Source organism: Phacochoerus africanus, chromosome 9 (assembly GCF_016906955.1).
Source record: "Phacochoerus africanus isolate WHEZ1 chromosome 9, ROS_Pafr_v1, whole genome shotgun sequence".
Classification (NCBI taxonomy): Eukaryota; Metazoa; Chordata; class Mammalia; order Artiodactyla; family Suidae; genus Phacochoerus; species Phacochoerus africanus.
The window spans coordinates 33,623,685-33,640,563 of NC_062552.1; the positions used below are offsets into that span (position 1 = coordinate 33,623,685).

At 55.5% G+C, this 16,879-nt stretch overlaps 2 protein-coding genes across 3 annotated transcripts in view; one reads left to right on the top strand and one right to left on the bottom strand.

Annotated features, from left to right (window-relative positions):
• The first annotated feature begins 3,439 nt into the window (after positions 1 to 3,439).
• LOC125135783 (galanin receptor type 3-like) lies at positions 3,440 to 4,820 on the top strand. Its single transcript, XM_047796188.1, has one exon. The coding sequence runs from the start codon at positions 3,455 to 3,457 to the stop codon at positions 4,508 to 4,510; it is 1,056 nt and encodes a 351-aa protein (XP_047652144.1). The 5' UTR covers positions 3,440 to 3,454; the 3' UTR covers positions 4,511 to 4,820.
• Positions 4,821 to 7,661: 2,841 nt separating this feature from the next.
• CPNE5 (copine 5) overlaps positions 7,662 to 16,879 on the bottom strand; it is a 97,204-nt gene continuing 87,986 nt past the window's right edge. For both annotated transcript variants that reach the window (XM_047796187.1, XM_047796186.1), the window contains 7 exons: positions 15,901 to 15,947; positions 13,697 to 13,878; positions 12,579 to 12,706; positions 12,277 to 12,379; positions 11,334 to 11,391; positions 10,851 to 10,924; positions 7,662 to 9,365 (listed from right to left, as the gene is read on the bottom strand). In XM_047796187.1, coding sequence (XP_047652143.1) covers positions 9,147 to 9,365; positions 10,851 to 10,924; positions 11,334 to 11,391; positions 12,277 to 12,379; positions 12,579 to 12,706; positions 13,697 to 13,878; positions 15,901 to 15,947 — 811 coding nt within the window. In that variant the 3' untranslated portion in view covers positions 7,662 to 9,146. The remainder of the gene's footprint in view (positions 9,366 to 10,850; positions 10,925 to 11,333; positions 11,392 to 12,276; positions 12,380 to 12,578; positions 12,707 to 13,696; positions 13,879 to 15,900; positions 15,948 to 16,879) is intronic.

The following is a 16,879-nucleotide window of genomic DNA, read 5'->3' on the forward strand; positions in this document are numbered from 1 at the left end:
TCCTTAACCCACTGAGCCACCAAGGAACTCCTGAAACTTTTTTCTTTCTTTCTTTCTTTTTTTTTTAGGACTGTACCTGTGGCATATGGAGATTCCCAGGCTAGGGGTGGAATTGGAGCTATAGCTGCTGGTCTCTACCACAGCCACAGCAAAGCAGGATCTGAGCTGTGTCTGGAACCTACACTACAGCTCACAGCAACACCCATCCTTAACCCACTGATTGAGGCCAGGGATTGAACTCGCATCCTCATGGATACTAGTTGGGTACTTAACTTGCTAAGCCACAGCTGAACTCCCTAAAACTCTTTAAAGAATGGAAAGGTTTAGAAAAACGACTTAAGGAAGATATACCACAATATTGGCAAAACATCTCTGGATGGTAAAATTATAGGGTACATTGGGGGGGGGGGGTGTTTTCCTTTTTATATGCATTTGTATTTTCAGATCTTTAACAATGACTGGGTATTCCTTATATTGTCAGAAATACAAATCAGTGTTGAAGGGTGGGAAAGAAACTTTTCAAGAGCTTGCTTTGTGCTGATTAGCAATTGATGTAGCTTGTTCATTGCAAAGTACTCTGATTATTAAAGCAGGCCCAATGTTCCATGCGTGGCAAAGCTGGTAAACCCTGTCTCATTCACTGCATCGGTTTGAAAGCGGGTGGGGGCGGGGGGCGGCGTTCTTTGGAGCAGAATCTGCTTCCTGGGGAAGACAATGTTCTGCTGGCCCCTGATATGCTCCATTCCTCTCTGCTTCCCTGAACCCCAACCCCACTCTCTTTCCCCAAGATCTGCCTCTAAGGGATCATATTCGGGGGACCCCCCTCATCTCCATGTCATGGTGCCCCTGCCTTCAGGTGTCAATCTCTGGATGCCTCAAGGTACAGCTGGGGTGTGGCTGGTGGGGCCTGGGGAGGAGCAGAGGAACCTGTATTCAGATTATTCAAGGGCTCCTGTCTGGAGCTTTTGTGAGAGTGCCCAGAATTGCACAACATTTGCCTCCTGAAAGGTGGCTGCACGTTCTAACCTGGGGCTGGGATTTACCGTGCTCTTGAGGAGCTTTGCTTTGAGAGTCTTAGATGGCCTCTTGGCGCAGGACTGTCTCCAGTCACCTGTATTTACTGGAAATAAGGGCTGTCTCAGCTTCCCGTTAACCACAACACTCAGCAGGTACTGCGGGCCAGTGTGGGCAGGGTGCTATGTTTGGTACTTTGTAATCATTTGGGTCCTGGCAACTTCCTCAGCTGAATCAGAGGAAACCTAAAGTTCGTAGAGAGATAGGCACGTACACTTCAAGAGACAGGGGTCCAGAGAGAATGAAGGAGGAAGAGGACAGAGGACAAAGGAAGGACACCTCCTATCAGTTTAATCAGAGTCTCTGCACTTGGCTCCTGTTCCTCTGCTCAGTACCAAAAGGGTGCTCAGCAGCCCTGAGCTGTCTGTCAGTAGAGGCAAAGAAGCAGAAGCCAGGGAACACTTGGCAGGAGGTAAGGTGGAGAAGACTGAGGCATCAGAAGCCACCAGAGGTTAGATCAGACAGCCTTAATGCATCCTGTTCAACCCCTCACCTAGAAAACGCAGAATGATTCTGGTGGTCCGGCCAGTCTTTTTATTGGTCCCCCCTTACTGATTCTTCCTTAGCCCCAGTGTCTTCTCCCTCCCTGGGTCCTATCAGCCCACCAGCCTCCTCCTGCTCTGAGTGGGTTTTAGGCTTTAGAATGCTCAGAGAAAGACAGAGACAGAGAGACAGGAGTTGAAATAAGTGATGCCTGGCCCCGGCTGAGAGTGGGGGCCAGGTCCTCCTGCTGCTCATAGCTCTCTCTCTCTGGGGTCTGGGGCCCCAGCAGGCACATCTCTGTCCTGTGGGCCAGTGAAATAATGAGGCAGGTAGGCAGGGTGAGATTCCCAAGGCGGCCAGTAGAGCGGATAGAGCCCTCGTCCTTTGGGGGATCCAGTCCAGACGTGCTCCACCCCCGCCTGCCCCCCCTCCCCAGCCGGCTCAGCTCTGCCAGCTCAAGTTCCTTGGAGGTAAGGGCTGGAAGGGACTGCATGCCTGCCCAGAACCCTCTCTTGGCTTCCTCGAGCTGCATCCAGCTTCCATGAAGAGTACAGCTGTGGAGGCGCTGCCAGCTTTTGCCAGTGTCAAAGGGCTCCGAGTCACCAAGCAGAGCCCAGAGCAGCACGAGGCAGGTGAGGAGAGCAGCAGGAGGAAGTTAAGGTGAGCAGCAGGAGGGAGTTAGGGTAGACGTCAGGGTAAACTTCCAGGCTAGTGGTGAGTTCTCAGGGCAGGGCAGGGGGGCTCTGACCTCAACTTAGCTTGATTAAGAAAAGGAAGGCGGGACTGGGCTGATGGGGCTCAGGGTGTGGAGTGAGAGGGAGAGAGGGCAGGGGGAGAAAACGGAGCCTGGGCAGGGGTGTCAGAGAAGAGAACTGAGGGTGGGCAGAATCAGAACCAGCTGGCATTTACCAAACACCTACTAGGTGCCAGGAACTGCTCTGAGCACCTAACTTCATTACCTTTATAAGCCTTATATTATCCTTTAATCCTCACATCAGCCCTACGAGAGACGGGCCTGTTATTATCCTCATTTTACAGATCAGAAAAGTGACGCATAGAAGACTGAGTAGATTGTCCACAGTTACATAGCTAGCAAGTAGCTAAGTGGGGTTTTAAACCCAGGCTCTAGTGCTCATGTGCTTAACCGTGAAGTTATAAAGCTTCTTCCAAGGAGGTTATGGACGCTTAGCTAGAGCAGGGGCCAGGTCCTTTCCTCATCCCTTCTCCTCCTCTCCCCTCCCCCTTGCCCTCCCCTCCTCTCCAATCATATTCTGTGTCCTTGGCAGGCAAGCCTGGGCCAGGCAGAAGGAACATAAAAGCAATGACAAATGCTTAGAGAGAGAGGCTCATTGACAGAATTCATTTAGGGAAGCTAGAGGATTGGGGGGAGGTTATCCCTCAGTTCCTCCTTCCCCTGCAGCCCCTGGAACCAGAGTCTGAGACCTGGGATGTAAGCAGAAGAATCTGAGACGCCCCCCCTCCTGTCTCTTCTCAGCTGCCCGCAGGTAAGTGGCCACCATGAGCCAGGTACTGGGCAAACAAGCAGCAAACAAGACAGCCCAGCGGGGTCCTGATTCTGGTTTCCATCCCGTTTTCTTCTGCATGTCAGGTGGGGGCTGGAAAGCCCTTCTGCTGCTGACTTGGAGTCAGGGCTGGGGGTCCCCTGAGCCCCTTCTGCAGAGCCCTGCCTGGGGGACATGCTCGGTGTCCAGGGTCTCCTTGGAGCTGCCAAGGAGCAGAGTTAGAATTTGAACCCAGGGCATTGACAGAGCCCATCCCATGGTTGTTGTGAGGTCTCAAGGGGATGGTGCACCCCAAGAGCACCCACTGTTTGCAGGGGTCTGGGAAAAGAAGAGGCTCAACAGGGGAAGAGGGAGGGGTCCTCAGGCTGATTTCCATGCTGTCCTTGTGTGTCCATAGCAGAATGGAGGCCAATGCCACATCCACTGCTGGGCTCATGGCCATACCTGAGCGACCACTCCGACTCATCTTTGCTGGGGTCTGTGGCCTCATCCTGCTGGTGGGGCTGCTGGCCAATGGGCTGATGCTGCTGGTGATGGGCCGGTCCCAGGGTGCTGCCCGCCCACTCCTTGCCCTGACCAACAGCCTTATGGTGAACATCACGCTGTCCGACCTGCTCTTCCTGGCCTGTGTGGTGCCCGTGCTCCTGCTGAGCTTCCTGCGGCAGGACTGGTGGTTGGGCTCCACCATCTGTATCACCAGCCAGGCCGCCAACAGTGCCACCATGTTCTGTACCTTCTACAGCATGGTGGCCACGGCTCTTCTGCGCCACGTGGCAGTGGCCCGTCCCAACATGGCCCTCCCGTCCTGCCTGGGTGCCCGCCTGCTGCTCTGTGGGGCCATGTGGGTCCTGGGCCTCACCGCCTCGCTGCCCAACTGGCTGTTCCAGCAAGTGGTGGGGGAGGGGGAGGCCCGGGCCTGCCTCCTGCTCCTGAACCCTGCTCAGACCTCCTGCTACTTCATGCTACTGGGGGCCCTGGCCTTTCTGCCCTGCACTCTGGGGCTGGGCTGCTCTTTCAGCCATGTGGGCTGGCTCCTGTGGACACAGCCCCAGAGCCCTGGCGGAGAGAGCCTCCGCGAGCACCGGGAGAACACAGGCCTCATCCTTGTAGTGCTGGTGGTCTTCATGCTGATGTGGGGGCCCTGCTCCGTGCTGGGCTATGTGGCAGCTGTGGGGGACCTGCCTGCCACACCAGGGGCTTTCGTGGCATCCAGCCTCTGCACCATCCTGGCCTACTCCAATTGTGCTGTCAGCCCCATCCTCTGCTTCTACCTCTCCCGCCCCTTCCGGGCAGGGCTCAGGGACCTCTTCCACAGGCCAATGGCGGGCAGGCGTCCCAGGGGTGGGGGAGGGGCTGGCATGGCGATAGAGAGTGTTCAGCCTAGTCATGTCAGCGCCCCAGGAGGCCTGTGGGGTCTGGTGGGGGTCTGAGAGTAAAGGCTGATGGCAGGGCTGAGATTTGAGAGAGATGAGAAAACTCTTAGTGATCCCACCCCCTCCGTTTTACCAGTAGGGAAACAGATCCAGAGCTGGAAGGTGGCCCAGCAAAGGTGACAAAGCAACTGAATGTTGCTATTCCACCTTGGGGCTCGGAGAGATACCTATAGGCTCCATAACTTTCTAAGTGTATGGCTTGAACAAGTCCCTTAATTAAGTCCCTTAATTTCCACATGCCTCCGTTTTCTCATCTGAAAAAGAGGATCAGGATAGTATTTTCTTCAAGGGGTCGTTTTGAAGATAAAATTTCTTAACACATATAAAGTGCTTAGAAGAATGCCTTGTGCTTAGTAAGTACGTGTGAGTGTTGGTCATTACATTATGATTATTATCTTATCTTTATTTTTATTTATAGGGCTGCAGGTGAAGCAGATGGAAGTTCCTAGGCTAGGCGTTAAATCAGAGCTGTGGCTGCCGGCCTACACCACAGCTCACAGCACCACCAGATTTTTAACCCACTGAGCGAGGCCAGGGATCGAACCTGCATCCTCATGGCTACTAGTTGGGTTTGTAATCTGCTGAACCACAATGGGAATTCTGATCTTATTTTTATAAATTCAGGGGCATTTGAGGTGGGTGGACAAGAGGGTAAAGGAACTTCCAAAGGCAGAGAAGTGGGCAGACCAGTGATCTGAGTGCTGACGGCTTGGGGTCCTTAATCCTGAAGGCCTGGGGATTGAATGGGGGGAGAGGAGGGTCCAGCTGCAACCTGGGTAGGGGCTCATAGTGCAGAAGGGCCTCTCAGTGGCCTCTCCCTTCCCTGCCTGCCATCCCCTCCCCCAGCCTGTCACACACACCTCTCAGCCCCAAACAGGAACACCATGGAATAAAGTCAACATGGAGTTGTGAGTCTGGGCTTATGAATTTCTTTTCTTTTTTTTACCTTTAAGGGCCGCACCTGAGGCAGATGGAAGTTCCCAGGCTAGGGGCTGAATCAGAGCTGCAGCTGCCAGGCTACACCACAACTACAGCAACACCAGATCTGAGCCACGTCTGGGACCTATGCTGTAGTTTGTGGCAACAGCAGATCCTTAATCCACTGAGCAACGCCAGGGATCAAACATGTCTCCTCATGGATACTAGTCAGATTCTTAACCCGCTGAGCCACAATGAAAACTCCTAGGCTTATGAATTTCTAAACACTTTCCTTTTTTCTCTCTGGTTTCTCTTCCTGATGTGGCTGTGGCAGGGACCCCTTCTGAGGCTCCTTCCTTCTCTTCAGAGCCAAACTGAGGGCTTCACCTCTTCCACCCCATCCCCTTTGAGCAGCTCTCAAAATTCACTCCCTCCTTCTGGCTTCCTGGGAACAGGGCTCAGGCTTCTGTGTGGCTTGGGAACCAGGGAGGTTGTCTTTACTGAAATTCCCAAGACAACCTGTTCTGCGTGGTAGTGGTGTGACAGCTAAACACACACACACACACTGACCCCATCCATGGTCATGACAACAGCTTAGGGAACATTGGGATGAACCAAGTTAAACTAGCCTCTTTGCTACAGGACTACTCAGAGCCTTCAACGCCCTGGAGGCCCCTGGGACTTTCTAAGAAGGGCTCGGAGCAGGCAGTTTCCCAAAACTCATGCCGGGGAACCAGGGTTCCATGGAACACACCTTGGCAAAGAAGCCAAGAGAAGCTAAGCTAAGGATCGATGTCAGCGCCCGAGGGCAGTGGCTCTGAGCCTCCCCAGACATCTTCCCAAAGCGAGGTAAAAACGGGCTGTTGGTTATGGGAACTTCCTTCTTCTAGAGCTATGACCCCACCCTGCTCCCTCTCAAAGAGGATCGGAATGCAAGTCGGAGGGGCATCTAATTATAAAGTCAGACATGAATCAGCTCTAATTTACAGTAAAATCCGAAAAGGCACGTCCCAAACGTTGGTATAATTAGTACCAATTTCTTGCACTGTGCAGCTTGGGATTGGCTGCCTGGGGGGCTCAACTGAGAGCAAACTTGCCCAGAATAGGACAAAGTCCCCTTGCCCTGGGATCCTGGTCCCTGAGGGCCACAGGGGTTTATATATGAAGAGGGACAGGGAGGAAAGTGGTCTTCACTGTGCACCTCGTGCGGCAGGTCCTGTGCATGTCATGCGCCTCATGTGTGCACATCTATGTGTCACTCTGGCCACACAACAACCCTGTGAGGGAGGAGCGACAGTCCCATTGCACAGAAGAACAGTCACATATCCCAGGCACGTGACCCGGGAGTCGTCCAGCCTGCCCCAAGAGCTCCCCTTTGGTGCCCACAGATCCTGTCCCCTTCCACTGGTTTGGCACTGACACCCCGAGGGTGGCGGGACTTCCTTGCTTATTGCTCCAGAGAAGGGGTCAGGCCCCTGAGGGTGCGACCGTGTGTGAGGCAGTGTCTCCAAACCTGAGTGCGGCCTGGCACCAATGCTCAGTAAACAAGAGATGAAAGATGAAATGCAATCAGGTGACCCAGGTGAGAATAATCTGCTCACGTTACTTCTCTCACCTCCTCAACGGCTCCCGGATTCACTCAGAGTAATGCTGAAGGCCTTACAGTGGCCTACATGGCCCTGTGCATTCCTGATTCTTCATCCTGACCCCGTCTCCTGCACTCTCCCCTCCTTAAGGCAGCTTCAGCCACACTGGCCTCCTTGCCGTCTTTCAAACACACCTCAGGGCCTTGGCACCTGCTGTTCCCTCTCCTTGGAGCCCTCCTGCCTCAGATATCAGCATGCCTCTCTCTCTCATTTCCTTGGGGCTCATCTCCTCAGAGAGGCCCTCCCCGACCACCTCATCTAAAATATTGTCCTGTCACTCTTTCCTAATCACTTATTTTTCTTGGTGACTCTCATCACCACCTGAAACTGTTATTTACCCATTGGTTTATGTGTTTACTGGGTTTCCCCTGTCCTATTTGTGTGTCTGTTGTGCTCCACGTGGAGACAGACCCTGTATTTTGTTAATTGCTGCATCCCCAGTGCCCAGTACAGACCCTGGCACATAGTAGTTTCTCAGTAAATTCTTGTTGAATGAAATGGAAGAAAGAGAGAGAGGAGAACCTGGACTCCGTCACTCAGCAACATCTGTGCTAGTTTTCACAGGAGAAAGGAAAACAAGGACCTTTAGTAAAAGAACCAAATTTACGTCAATTTAAGGCAAATTCCACAGAGAGACTGTCTCAGAGACAGGCACAGGACCAGACAGCATAGAAACACCACCATCATGCATGATAGGAAGGGAAGAAGCATCTGGCAGCAGACAGGGTGGGGCCTGGCCTCCACCCAGGCACGGGAGGGTCAGTGGGCTGAGGTGCCCCATGCGGCAGGAGGGACTGGCATGCATGACCTGCTCCCCGTGTGGTAAAGGCTGGGCGGCTGGGTGGGCCCAGGGGTGAGGTCATCTTTCTCACCTTTCCCACAGCAGGGACAGGGGCTTGGGCTCAGACACGAGAGCCCAAGGATGCAGGACTAGGATGGATGTGGGGTGATGGGATGGAACAGGGTGACCCTAGAGCCAAGACGGCCTGAAGGGTTGCACTGGTGAGGACTGGGATGTGGGAGCTGGGCATGGGATGAATGGACTCTTGGGGCCTCAGAGCTGAAAGTAAACCAAGGCCATCTGGTCAACACTTCTGCCTCACGGATGTGGAAACTGAGACCCAGAAGGTAGAGGGGCCTTGCTCAGGTTCCCATAGCAGACAGGGGCTGGAGGCAGGACTTGAACCCAGGACTCTCGTCCCCTATCCCCATGGGATAGAGGGGCAGTGAAGAGTTCTGGAACTGGGCTGCTTCTCACCTAGGCCTCTAGGTGGGCAGCAAAGGCATGGGTGCAAAGAACCCTGGGCAGCCTCTGGGAGAGAAAAGGTGATGCCTCCAGGCAGAAGCTGACTGTGGAGGTGCCTGTGGGCCCCGACTGGGGAGAGGCCTATGGATGTGTGTGTGCAGAGCCAGCTTCATTCTGGGCTTGAGGCACCAGGAAGGACTCTGTGTCTGAAAAATCTCTGTTCCCTGCCCATCACGTGGCCTCCACCCACTGTCACAGCCTCCCTGGTGTGGGTCTGTAGGATGCCTACTGCATGCAAGGGTCCCAGTGGGGGGGGGGGGGGTCACATGTACAGGCATTCCTGCAAACCCAGCAGCCTCAACAGGGTTCACTGGAAATAAAGACAGGATAGATACTGGGGTGGGGGTCAGGGGCCAGGTACAGAAGTAGACACCACAGGAGGAGGAGAGGAGAAGAGGACCTGGAGGAGGGAGGCTCAGCCCAGGCTTCAGGGTGATAGAGGAACAGATGAGATTACCCAGGTGGCTGACGGGGACCCTAGGCATCCTGATTACCATCTTCCTGGCTGGTCCCAAACCAGGTGTTAGTGAAAAGAGCAGAGCAGGGGCCCAGCTGTCCACCTCCACCACCCGTCCACCCAAACTCGGGGTCGGGGGGACAGGGGTTGGGCCCTATGGGAAGGAGTCTCCAGAAGCCCCACCCCCTGGCGGCCTGCCAGGCACACGATGTTCCAAAGACTGGGCTGGGTGGACTGGAGCGGGATCCGGGCACCACGCCTACCTTTCTACTGAACTAAAGCCCCAGCCATCTGAGCAGACTAGGCTCAGATGTGCGTGTGCAGGGGGGACGCAGGGGGCGTGCGGGTCGGGGACTGCGGGGGCGAGCGCGCTGGAGCCGTGGGCGGGGCCCGCGGGCGGATGCCCTGCGCCTTCATGTAGGACACCAGCTGGTCCGGGATCTCGGCCAGCACGTCGCGGGCCAGGCGCGCCATGCTCAGCACGTGGTTGCCGGTGCGGTCCACGTAGTCCCTGAAGGGCACGAACTGTCCAGCGGGGAAGGCAGGGTCACTGCAGGCCTCCCTCTGGGCGCCACTCCCCCCACATCTCCAGGCCCAGAATCCTGTCCCACTCCTCCCCACACACCCCCCCCCCCCCCCCCCCCCCCCCCCCCCGCCTCTGTCCGCTTAGCTTAGGTCCTCCCCCTCCCCATGAGATCCCTGAGGGTCTGTATCATGGTCATTATTCTTTCACTCCCTCAACCAATAACGTCTTGGGCACCTGTTCCAAACACCACCAAACAAGATTCCTTAATCTCCCACGTCTGGGCGCCCAGCACAGGCACTTAAGCTGGCACTCAGGAAAGGCTGAAGGAATCCTCTGGCTACTGGGAAACACGGGTCTTGCCCCACCTCTTCAGCAGAGCCCCTCTCTCTTTGGCTGCTTCTCCTCTTTCCTCTCTGGGTAACACCAACAGTTGGGACCCCCTGGCTTCCTCCCTTGGGGTGTGACTCTGCCCCTGTGCCTTAGGCTCAGGCCTTTGCATTCACAGGTCCCACCTCCCAGGCTGCCCTTGCTCCTGCTCCTAGAGCCTGTCTTTGGTTGCCACACCTGGAACCACCACTTCCCCACCCTAGTTTTATTTCATGGTGAAGAGGGGGTCAGGGCTTTTTTTTTTTTTTTTTTTTAATTCTGCGTGTCTTAAGCACTAAGGACTCAGTCTGCAAGAGAGTCCCTCTGTATGCATGGAGGGACATTCTTACTGAGGTGCCTTCTGAAGCCTGATAGGGATTCCCTAAGGACAAAGACTGGTCTGCTCCATACATTTGCCATCATACACAAAGATGTTAAATTTTTTGTTTTGTTTTGTTTTAGGGCCACACTCACGGCATATGGAAGTTCCCAGGTTAGGGATCCAATCAGAGCTACAGCTGCCAGCCTACACCACAGCCACAGCAACTCCATATACCAGCCACGCCTGGGACCCATGTCTCAGCTTGTGGCAAGGCCGGATCCTTAATCCTCTGAATGAGGGCTGGGATCCAACCTGCATCCTCATAGATACTAGTCAGATTCTTAACCCGCTGAACCACAACGGGAACTCCTCCAAGATGTTAAAATATTAATTCAAACCACTAAGCCACACACTCCTGGAAAGGGCTGTGCCAATACTAAGGACACCTCCTCCACCTGCCATCGCACTTTGGAAGGCAGCCCAGCAGAAAACAGCAGGTTATTGGATGTCTGTGTATGGCAAGAGGCCCTGGAGGCCTGGGGGCTCCGGGCAGGGGGGTGGTTGGCAGAGGCCTCAGGGGGGCAACACAATGTGAGGGGTGATTCTCAGACGTGGTAGAGAGGGGTCTGGCCCAAGACTGACTCATGTTTCCTTCTATGGTGGCCAAGCCCATCTGGGGCTCCCAGTGCCTCCCTCCAGGGCTCTTTCCAGAGAAGCCCCTAAAAGGGAGAGTGGGGTCAGCCTGGCTGGAGGAGCTCTTGCACTTTCCACGGGGCAGCCAGGGTCTGGGGTTCACCTGGACAATGTCTCGCTCGGCCAGCTTTCCCCGGGAGGAGATCCGCACGTCGTCACCATCCAGCTCCACCATGGCTGTTGGGGGGTGGGGTGGCAAGAGGCAGGAGTTGAGGGGCACTAATTGGTGGGCACCTGGGCCTGGCAGGATAGAGACCACCGGCCCAGACCCCAATGTTAGAGATGAGAAAACCGAGGCCAGGAGACAGGAGGAGCCCAAGGTGGTGTCTGATGCCCAGCCCAGTGCTCCAGCTCCCCCACCCTTGACAGGCTCCCAGGCTGGAGGAGGGAGGAGTGATGCGGGGTCTCCTCCCCACAGCCTTGGGATGTGGGTGCTGGGTGTACACCCTGACACACCCCTCCCTGTGCAAACAAACACGCCTTCATACCCTGCCTGATCACCCACAGTCGTGCACACCCTCTTGGGAGGGGTCAGTCCCAAGGGCCTGAAGCCTCAGGGGAAGCATCTAGGGGGAGGGGGACTCACCATCGAACTCTGCCTGGCCCACGCCGATGATGATGATGGACATGGGGAGTTTGGCAGCCTGGGGGACAGCATGGCGGGGGCGGGGGGTGGATCCAGCCCGGGGGCGAGTTAAAAGAAAAGGGCGATCATGGGTAGAGACGGGAAGAAGACAGGAGGACAGGGAAGAAACAGAGGAGAGAAGGGTGGAGACACACAGAGGAACACAGAAAAAGGAGGAGGAAGGGGAGAGGGATGCGGATCGAAGGAAACCGAGGCGGGGGCACCAGAGAGGCAGAGGGGGTCAGAGAGGGAGGGGGAGGCAGGGGGGAAAATGGGTCACCAGTCTGCTTCTGTAAGACACGCCCCTCTTCTTCCCCTGGGCCTCCATTACGTGGGACATCTTGTTGCTGCTGTTGTTTTTTGGCAGTGCCCACAGTAGGTAAAAGTTGCCAGGTCAGGGATTGAACTGGCATTACAGCAGTGACTGGAGCCACAGCAGTGACACCACCAGATCCTTAACCCACTGAGCCACCCAGGAACAGCTTTTCCGTGGGCCTGGAGGGAGGGCCAACTCTGGCTGGGGCCCCTGTATAGGGGCACCATGGGTAGCGGGAGCTATGCTCCAGGACCTCCCCCCTCTCTGGACCTCCCACCTCCTCTCCCTGGCCCAGCAGGCTGGGGTCTGGGGCAGCAGGCCTAGGGATGGGTTAATGAGGAGCATGGACGTCTGCAGGGAGTGGACCACCCCATGTGATGAAGGTGGGTACAGAGCTCACCAGCCAGATCCTTCATCAGCCAGCACCCCTCCACACCCCAGACCCTACGGCTGGCCCTCCAGACTCTATGGTGAGGGGCCGGGAGTGGTCCCAAAGAGGCCTGGGAGAGGAGAAGCCACGGCATCCCGAAAAGATGGGGGGAGGCACACCCCCGGGTTCCCTGACCCTCCACCCCACCCCCTGCTCACGTTGACGATGGCCTCCTTGGTCTGCGCCATGTCGGAGATGACCCCGTCCGTGATGATGAGCAGCACTGAGTACTGAGAGCCATCCTGCACTGCGGCCGCGTTCCTGGGCAGGGCAGGGGCAGAGGTCTGCCGGGTGGGGCTCTGGGCCTGCTGCCCCCCAACACAAGGACCCTCGACATTTTGGTGGGGGCACAGTGGGTCTTTAGGGTCAGGGCTCCCTGAGAAGCAAGTCAGCAGCAGAAAGAGACTCCCTCCTCCCTCCTGAGAGGATGCGGTGGAAGGAGGCCCTGGCGAGGACGTACCTGGCTACGTGGGTGACCACAGGGGCGAAGTTGGTGGGGCCGTAGAGCTGCACGGTGCGCAGGCTGTGGTGGTAGGCCTCCAGGATGCCGTCAATGCCACAGCACGAGGGGTTCTCCTGGTTGCCGTTCTGGGGGCACAGGGTGGGGGACTGAGCCAGGAAGGATGGAGCGGTAGGAGGGAGCCCAGTGGAGGGGTAGAGCCAGGATGGGGAGGCTGGCAGGCCTGGGCTCTCCGAGGCTCTTCTCTGGTGGGCAGCTAGGGGTGGGGGGCAGGGAGGAGTCCCCAGGGCCCGCTGTGAAGGGCAGCACCTGATCCTGACAAGCAGGGCCCCCCTCCCTGTACCTGCTCCCTAGAGTCACCCCCTTTCCCTGAGGGAACCTCAGGCAAACCCACGGCTCCCTAAAATACTGCAGAGCCTGAGCTGCCTTGGAAAGGCAGGCGGCCAGTCCATCCTCCTGTGTCCTGTGCCCAGCAGTGTCTGCCACTCCACAGGGCCCCCATCTCAGCTCCAACACGGAGTTCCTGGGATTATCCAAACCACACCCATTTATCCTCATTTTTGGAGCCTTGGACAAAAGTTCATCCATGTCTTCACTCCACCTCCAACTGGGTCTTTTTTTTTTTTTTAAGGGCCACACCTGCAGCACATGGAAGTTTCCGGGCTAGGGGTCGAATAGAAGCTGCAGCTGCTGGCCTACACCACAGCCACAACACCACCAGATCCCAGCCGCATCTTTGACCTACACCACAACTCATGGCAGTGCCAGATCCTTAACCCACTGAGCAGGGCCAGGGATTGAACCCGCAACATCATGGATACTAGTCAGGTTCATTACCGCTGAGCTACAAGGGAAACTCCCTCCACCTGGGTCCTGTTAGGAAAAGGAAAATGCTAGAGCCCCTGTGGGTGGCTTCAGACACACAAGAGAGGTGCTTATGACCAAGATGGGGAGTGGGTTTCTGGAAGCTCTGACACAAGCCCCCCTACACACCCCAACAAAGGCAGAACCTTAATTCCCCCTTTGGGGAGGATGGGAAATGCCCCCAACCCCAGGCTTGTCACCACCACCACCCTGAGCCTGGTCAGCTCTCAGCCCTTTTCCCCAGGACCTCCTACCAGTGGGAACTCGTGGGACACCCTTCCGTCAGGGGGCAGCTTGGCTCCGAAGCCAAGGGCAGGGAACATCTTGTCGCTGTCATAGTGCTGGATGATCTCCCCCACGGCGGTCAGCGCCAGAGCATAGGCGTTCAGCTGGTAGGGACTCATGTAGTGCAGGGACGTGGACTGCGAGGGGTTCCCTGTGACACAGGACATGGGGACATTTGCCAGCCTGGCCACTCCAAGCCACCAGGCTCAGAATGTAGAAGGGGGGCGCCTTGAACTTTTAAAACATTTATCCCTGACTCCCTTCTCGCTTACTGCACGTTCAGTGCTTTCAAGAATCATGGCTGCTGAACCCTCAAAATACATCCGGGGTCTCCCTGCTTCTCCGCCCTCCATGCTGCCACCCTCTTGCAGCAGCCTGACCTCCCTGTCTCCACCCTTGGTCCACCATGCTCAGCACAACCAGCCAGGGCAAGTCTGTCACAGCTCAGGCAGCTAATCACACCTCTTTGCTCAAAACGCTCCAAAGCTCTGCAGCTCTGGGAATCCGGAGTCCTCACCAGGAAGGGCCCACGAGGCTCCATCTGATCTGGCCTGCACTTACCCCCTCTTCTCATCTCCTACAGCCTCCCTGTCACTCAGCTCCAGCCTCACACCACCATTCCCACCTCAGGGCCTTCGCAAAGGCTGTTCCCTCTACTCTGGGACACTTTTCCACCATTGTGCATGCGGCTTGCTCCCTCGCTTCCTCAGGCCTGTACTCAAGTGTCACTGCTCAGGGTGGTCTTCTCTGAGCAGCCTGCTGAAAGTTACAGCCTCCCCCATGACTCCCTGCTCCTATTCCTGGCTCGTTTTTCTCCAGAGCCCTTGTCACCCCTAATACTGTCCATAGGTTAGTGGCTTGTTTATTAACGAGAGGCATTATGGCAGACTGCCAGGTATTAGTCCTCGCTCTACCCCCTACTGGTGGTGTGTTCTTGGATAAATGTCTAGCTTCTCAGCCTCAGTCTCCTCATCTGTAGAATGGGGGTAATAATAGTCCCACCTCACAGGACTGTTGTGAGGATTAAACAGATGTAACCATAACTCTCAATGATATTATTACTAAGGTCCCTCCCAGCTCTGACAGCCCATCACTGTGATGCAGCACCTGCGGCCCCGAGAGGGGTTTCTGACACACTTGCAGGCTATTAGACCTGGCCAGCTTCTTCTTCTTCCTTTTTTTTTTTTTTCTTTTTGGCCGCCTCATGGTATATGGAGTTCCCGGGCCAGGGAACAGATCCGAGCTGCAGTTGTGACCTAAGCTGCAGCTGTGGCAACGCTGGATCCTTAACCCACTGTGCTGGGCCAGGGATCAAACTTGCATCCCCGAGCTCCCAAGACACTGCCAATCCCACTGTGCCACAGTGGGAACCCCCTGCTCAACTTCTAATTGGCACAAAGATGAGCATGAAATACCACCAATGGGGGTCCAGAATCCAAGGAAGGGTGTGATGTTTCCAACAGTGCACAGTCTGGCATCGTTGGCTCCTGGCCACTTGACCACTGGAGAAGAAGGTCAGGGGAGGGGAGGAGTATGGGGCAGCCTGAACAAGGGTGGGACTGGAGTTCCTAGGCTGTGTTCCTGCCTGCACTGAGGACCACAGAGCTCAGGTTTTTAAAAATTTTTTTTTTGCTTGTTTTTTGGGGGGCCATGCCCGCAGCATGCAGAAGTTCCCTGGGCCAGGGATCAAACTCATGCCACAGAGGCAACCCAAGACTCTGCAGTGACAATGCCAGGTCCTTAGCCCTGTGCACCACTTGGGAACTCCACAGAGCTCAGTCTCCCTCCAGCCTATAGGTTGTACTGAGGGGGGGAGCAGGATGTGTAATGTGATCCTGTAAGGAAGTACCTCTGCTCCAGGGCTGTCCACAGGTCCCCATTAGCTGTCCTATTCCCCTAGGGAGACCAGGCATCCTCCAGGGCAAGCCTGTGGCTCAGGGTATGTAGGTGCAGAGCGCAGACTGGTTGGTGACCGTGATCCAACCCGGGGATACCTACCTCATCTTGTATCTTTAGTTCTTCAGGCCTCAATTCCTCCTCTTCAGTGAATATGAGACCAGAGAGTATGGGAGACCTGGCTCCCAGGTAGAATCAGATACCACGGCACAGAAAAGCCCTCCCCTTCCCAGGCCCCTGTCCCCCGTCCGGCTCCTCTGCCCATTCCACCACTCACCATTGGAGGCCGTGAAATCAATGGCTACTGTGAAGTTGATCTGAGTCCTGGAAGAGGGAGAACAGCAGGGAGTTACCTGGACAGAGGCAGGGCTGCGGGGACGGAAACGGACTGGATGGGGGTGAGGAGGTGGGGGACGGGGGGTGGGGAGGGGAGACACCCAGCTTCTACCACAGTCCCACTGCCCGCCTTGGTGAAGTCACTCATCTCCCTCCAGCTTCGGAAAACTGGGATAGTAAGGTCAGCCACATCCTCCCCCAAAGGGCTGTGGTGAGCATCAAGAGTGAGGCGGTGTGAAAGCTCTCTGAAGATGATTCTGTTCTGCTGGGCACGTGCTATGACTATTATGTTGGGTAGTTCCTCTTCAGCCCTGCCCCTGGGCCCACCTGAGGCCTGTAAAGTAGGGTCTCCCTGTTCTCCTGGCTCAAATTTGGAGTCAGATTCAGGGTTGGAGCTTATTGGGCAAAAAAAAAAAAAAAAAAAGACAGACAGGCATCGCACATCTCCTGAGGGAGAAACAAAACACCACCCATGAAGCTGTCTTGCCAAAAAAATTGAACTGGAATCCAACTGAGCTTCCAGAACTATTTGTCAGTTGTTTATAGGAAACACAGGGGACAGAGGAATATGTAAATGACACCACAGGGGAATGCAGCCATGTCCGTGGGAAATTCTGGAGGAGCACGATTGGGAGAGCTTCCCCATGGTCCAGCAGCATTAGGACCACCGGGGAATCTGTGAGGAGTCTCAGGCCCCCTGTGGACTTACTGAATCAGAACCCCTCTGTGGGATGCAGGAATCTGTTTTAGCAAACCCTTTGGGTGTTTGGGGGAACCATTAGATGAAAGATTATTATAAGACAAATCAACAAATTGAAACAGATGGATCTTGCCTTGATTTCTGATTCAAGTAAGCCAATTAAAAAACTATAAGACAACTGGGGAACTTTTGGACACTGACTAGATAGTTGGTATTAAGG

Excerpts from the sequence above, each read along its gene's own strand:
- LOC125135783 (XM_047796188.1), top strand. The coding sequence starts at position 3,455 with ATGCTGTCCTTGTGTGTCCATAGCAGAATGGAGGCCAATGCCACATCC.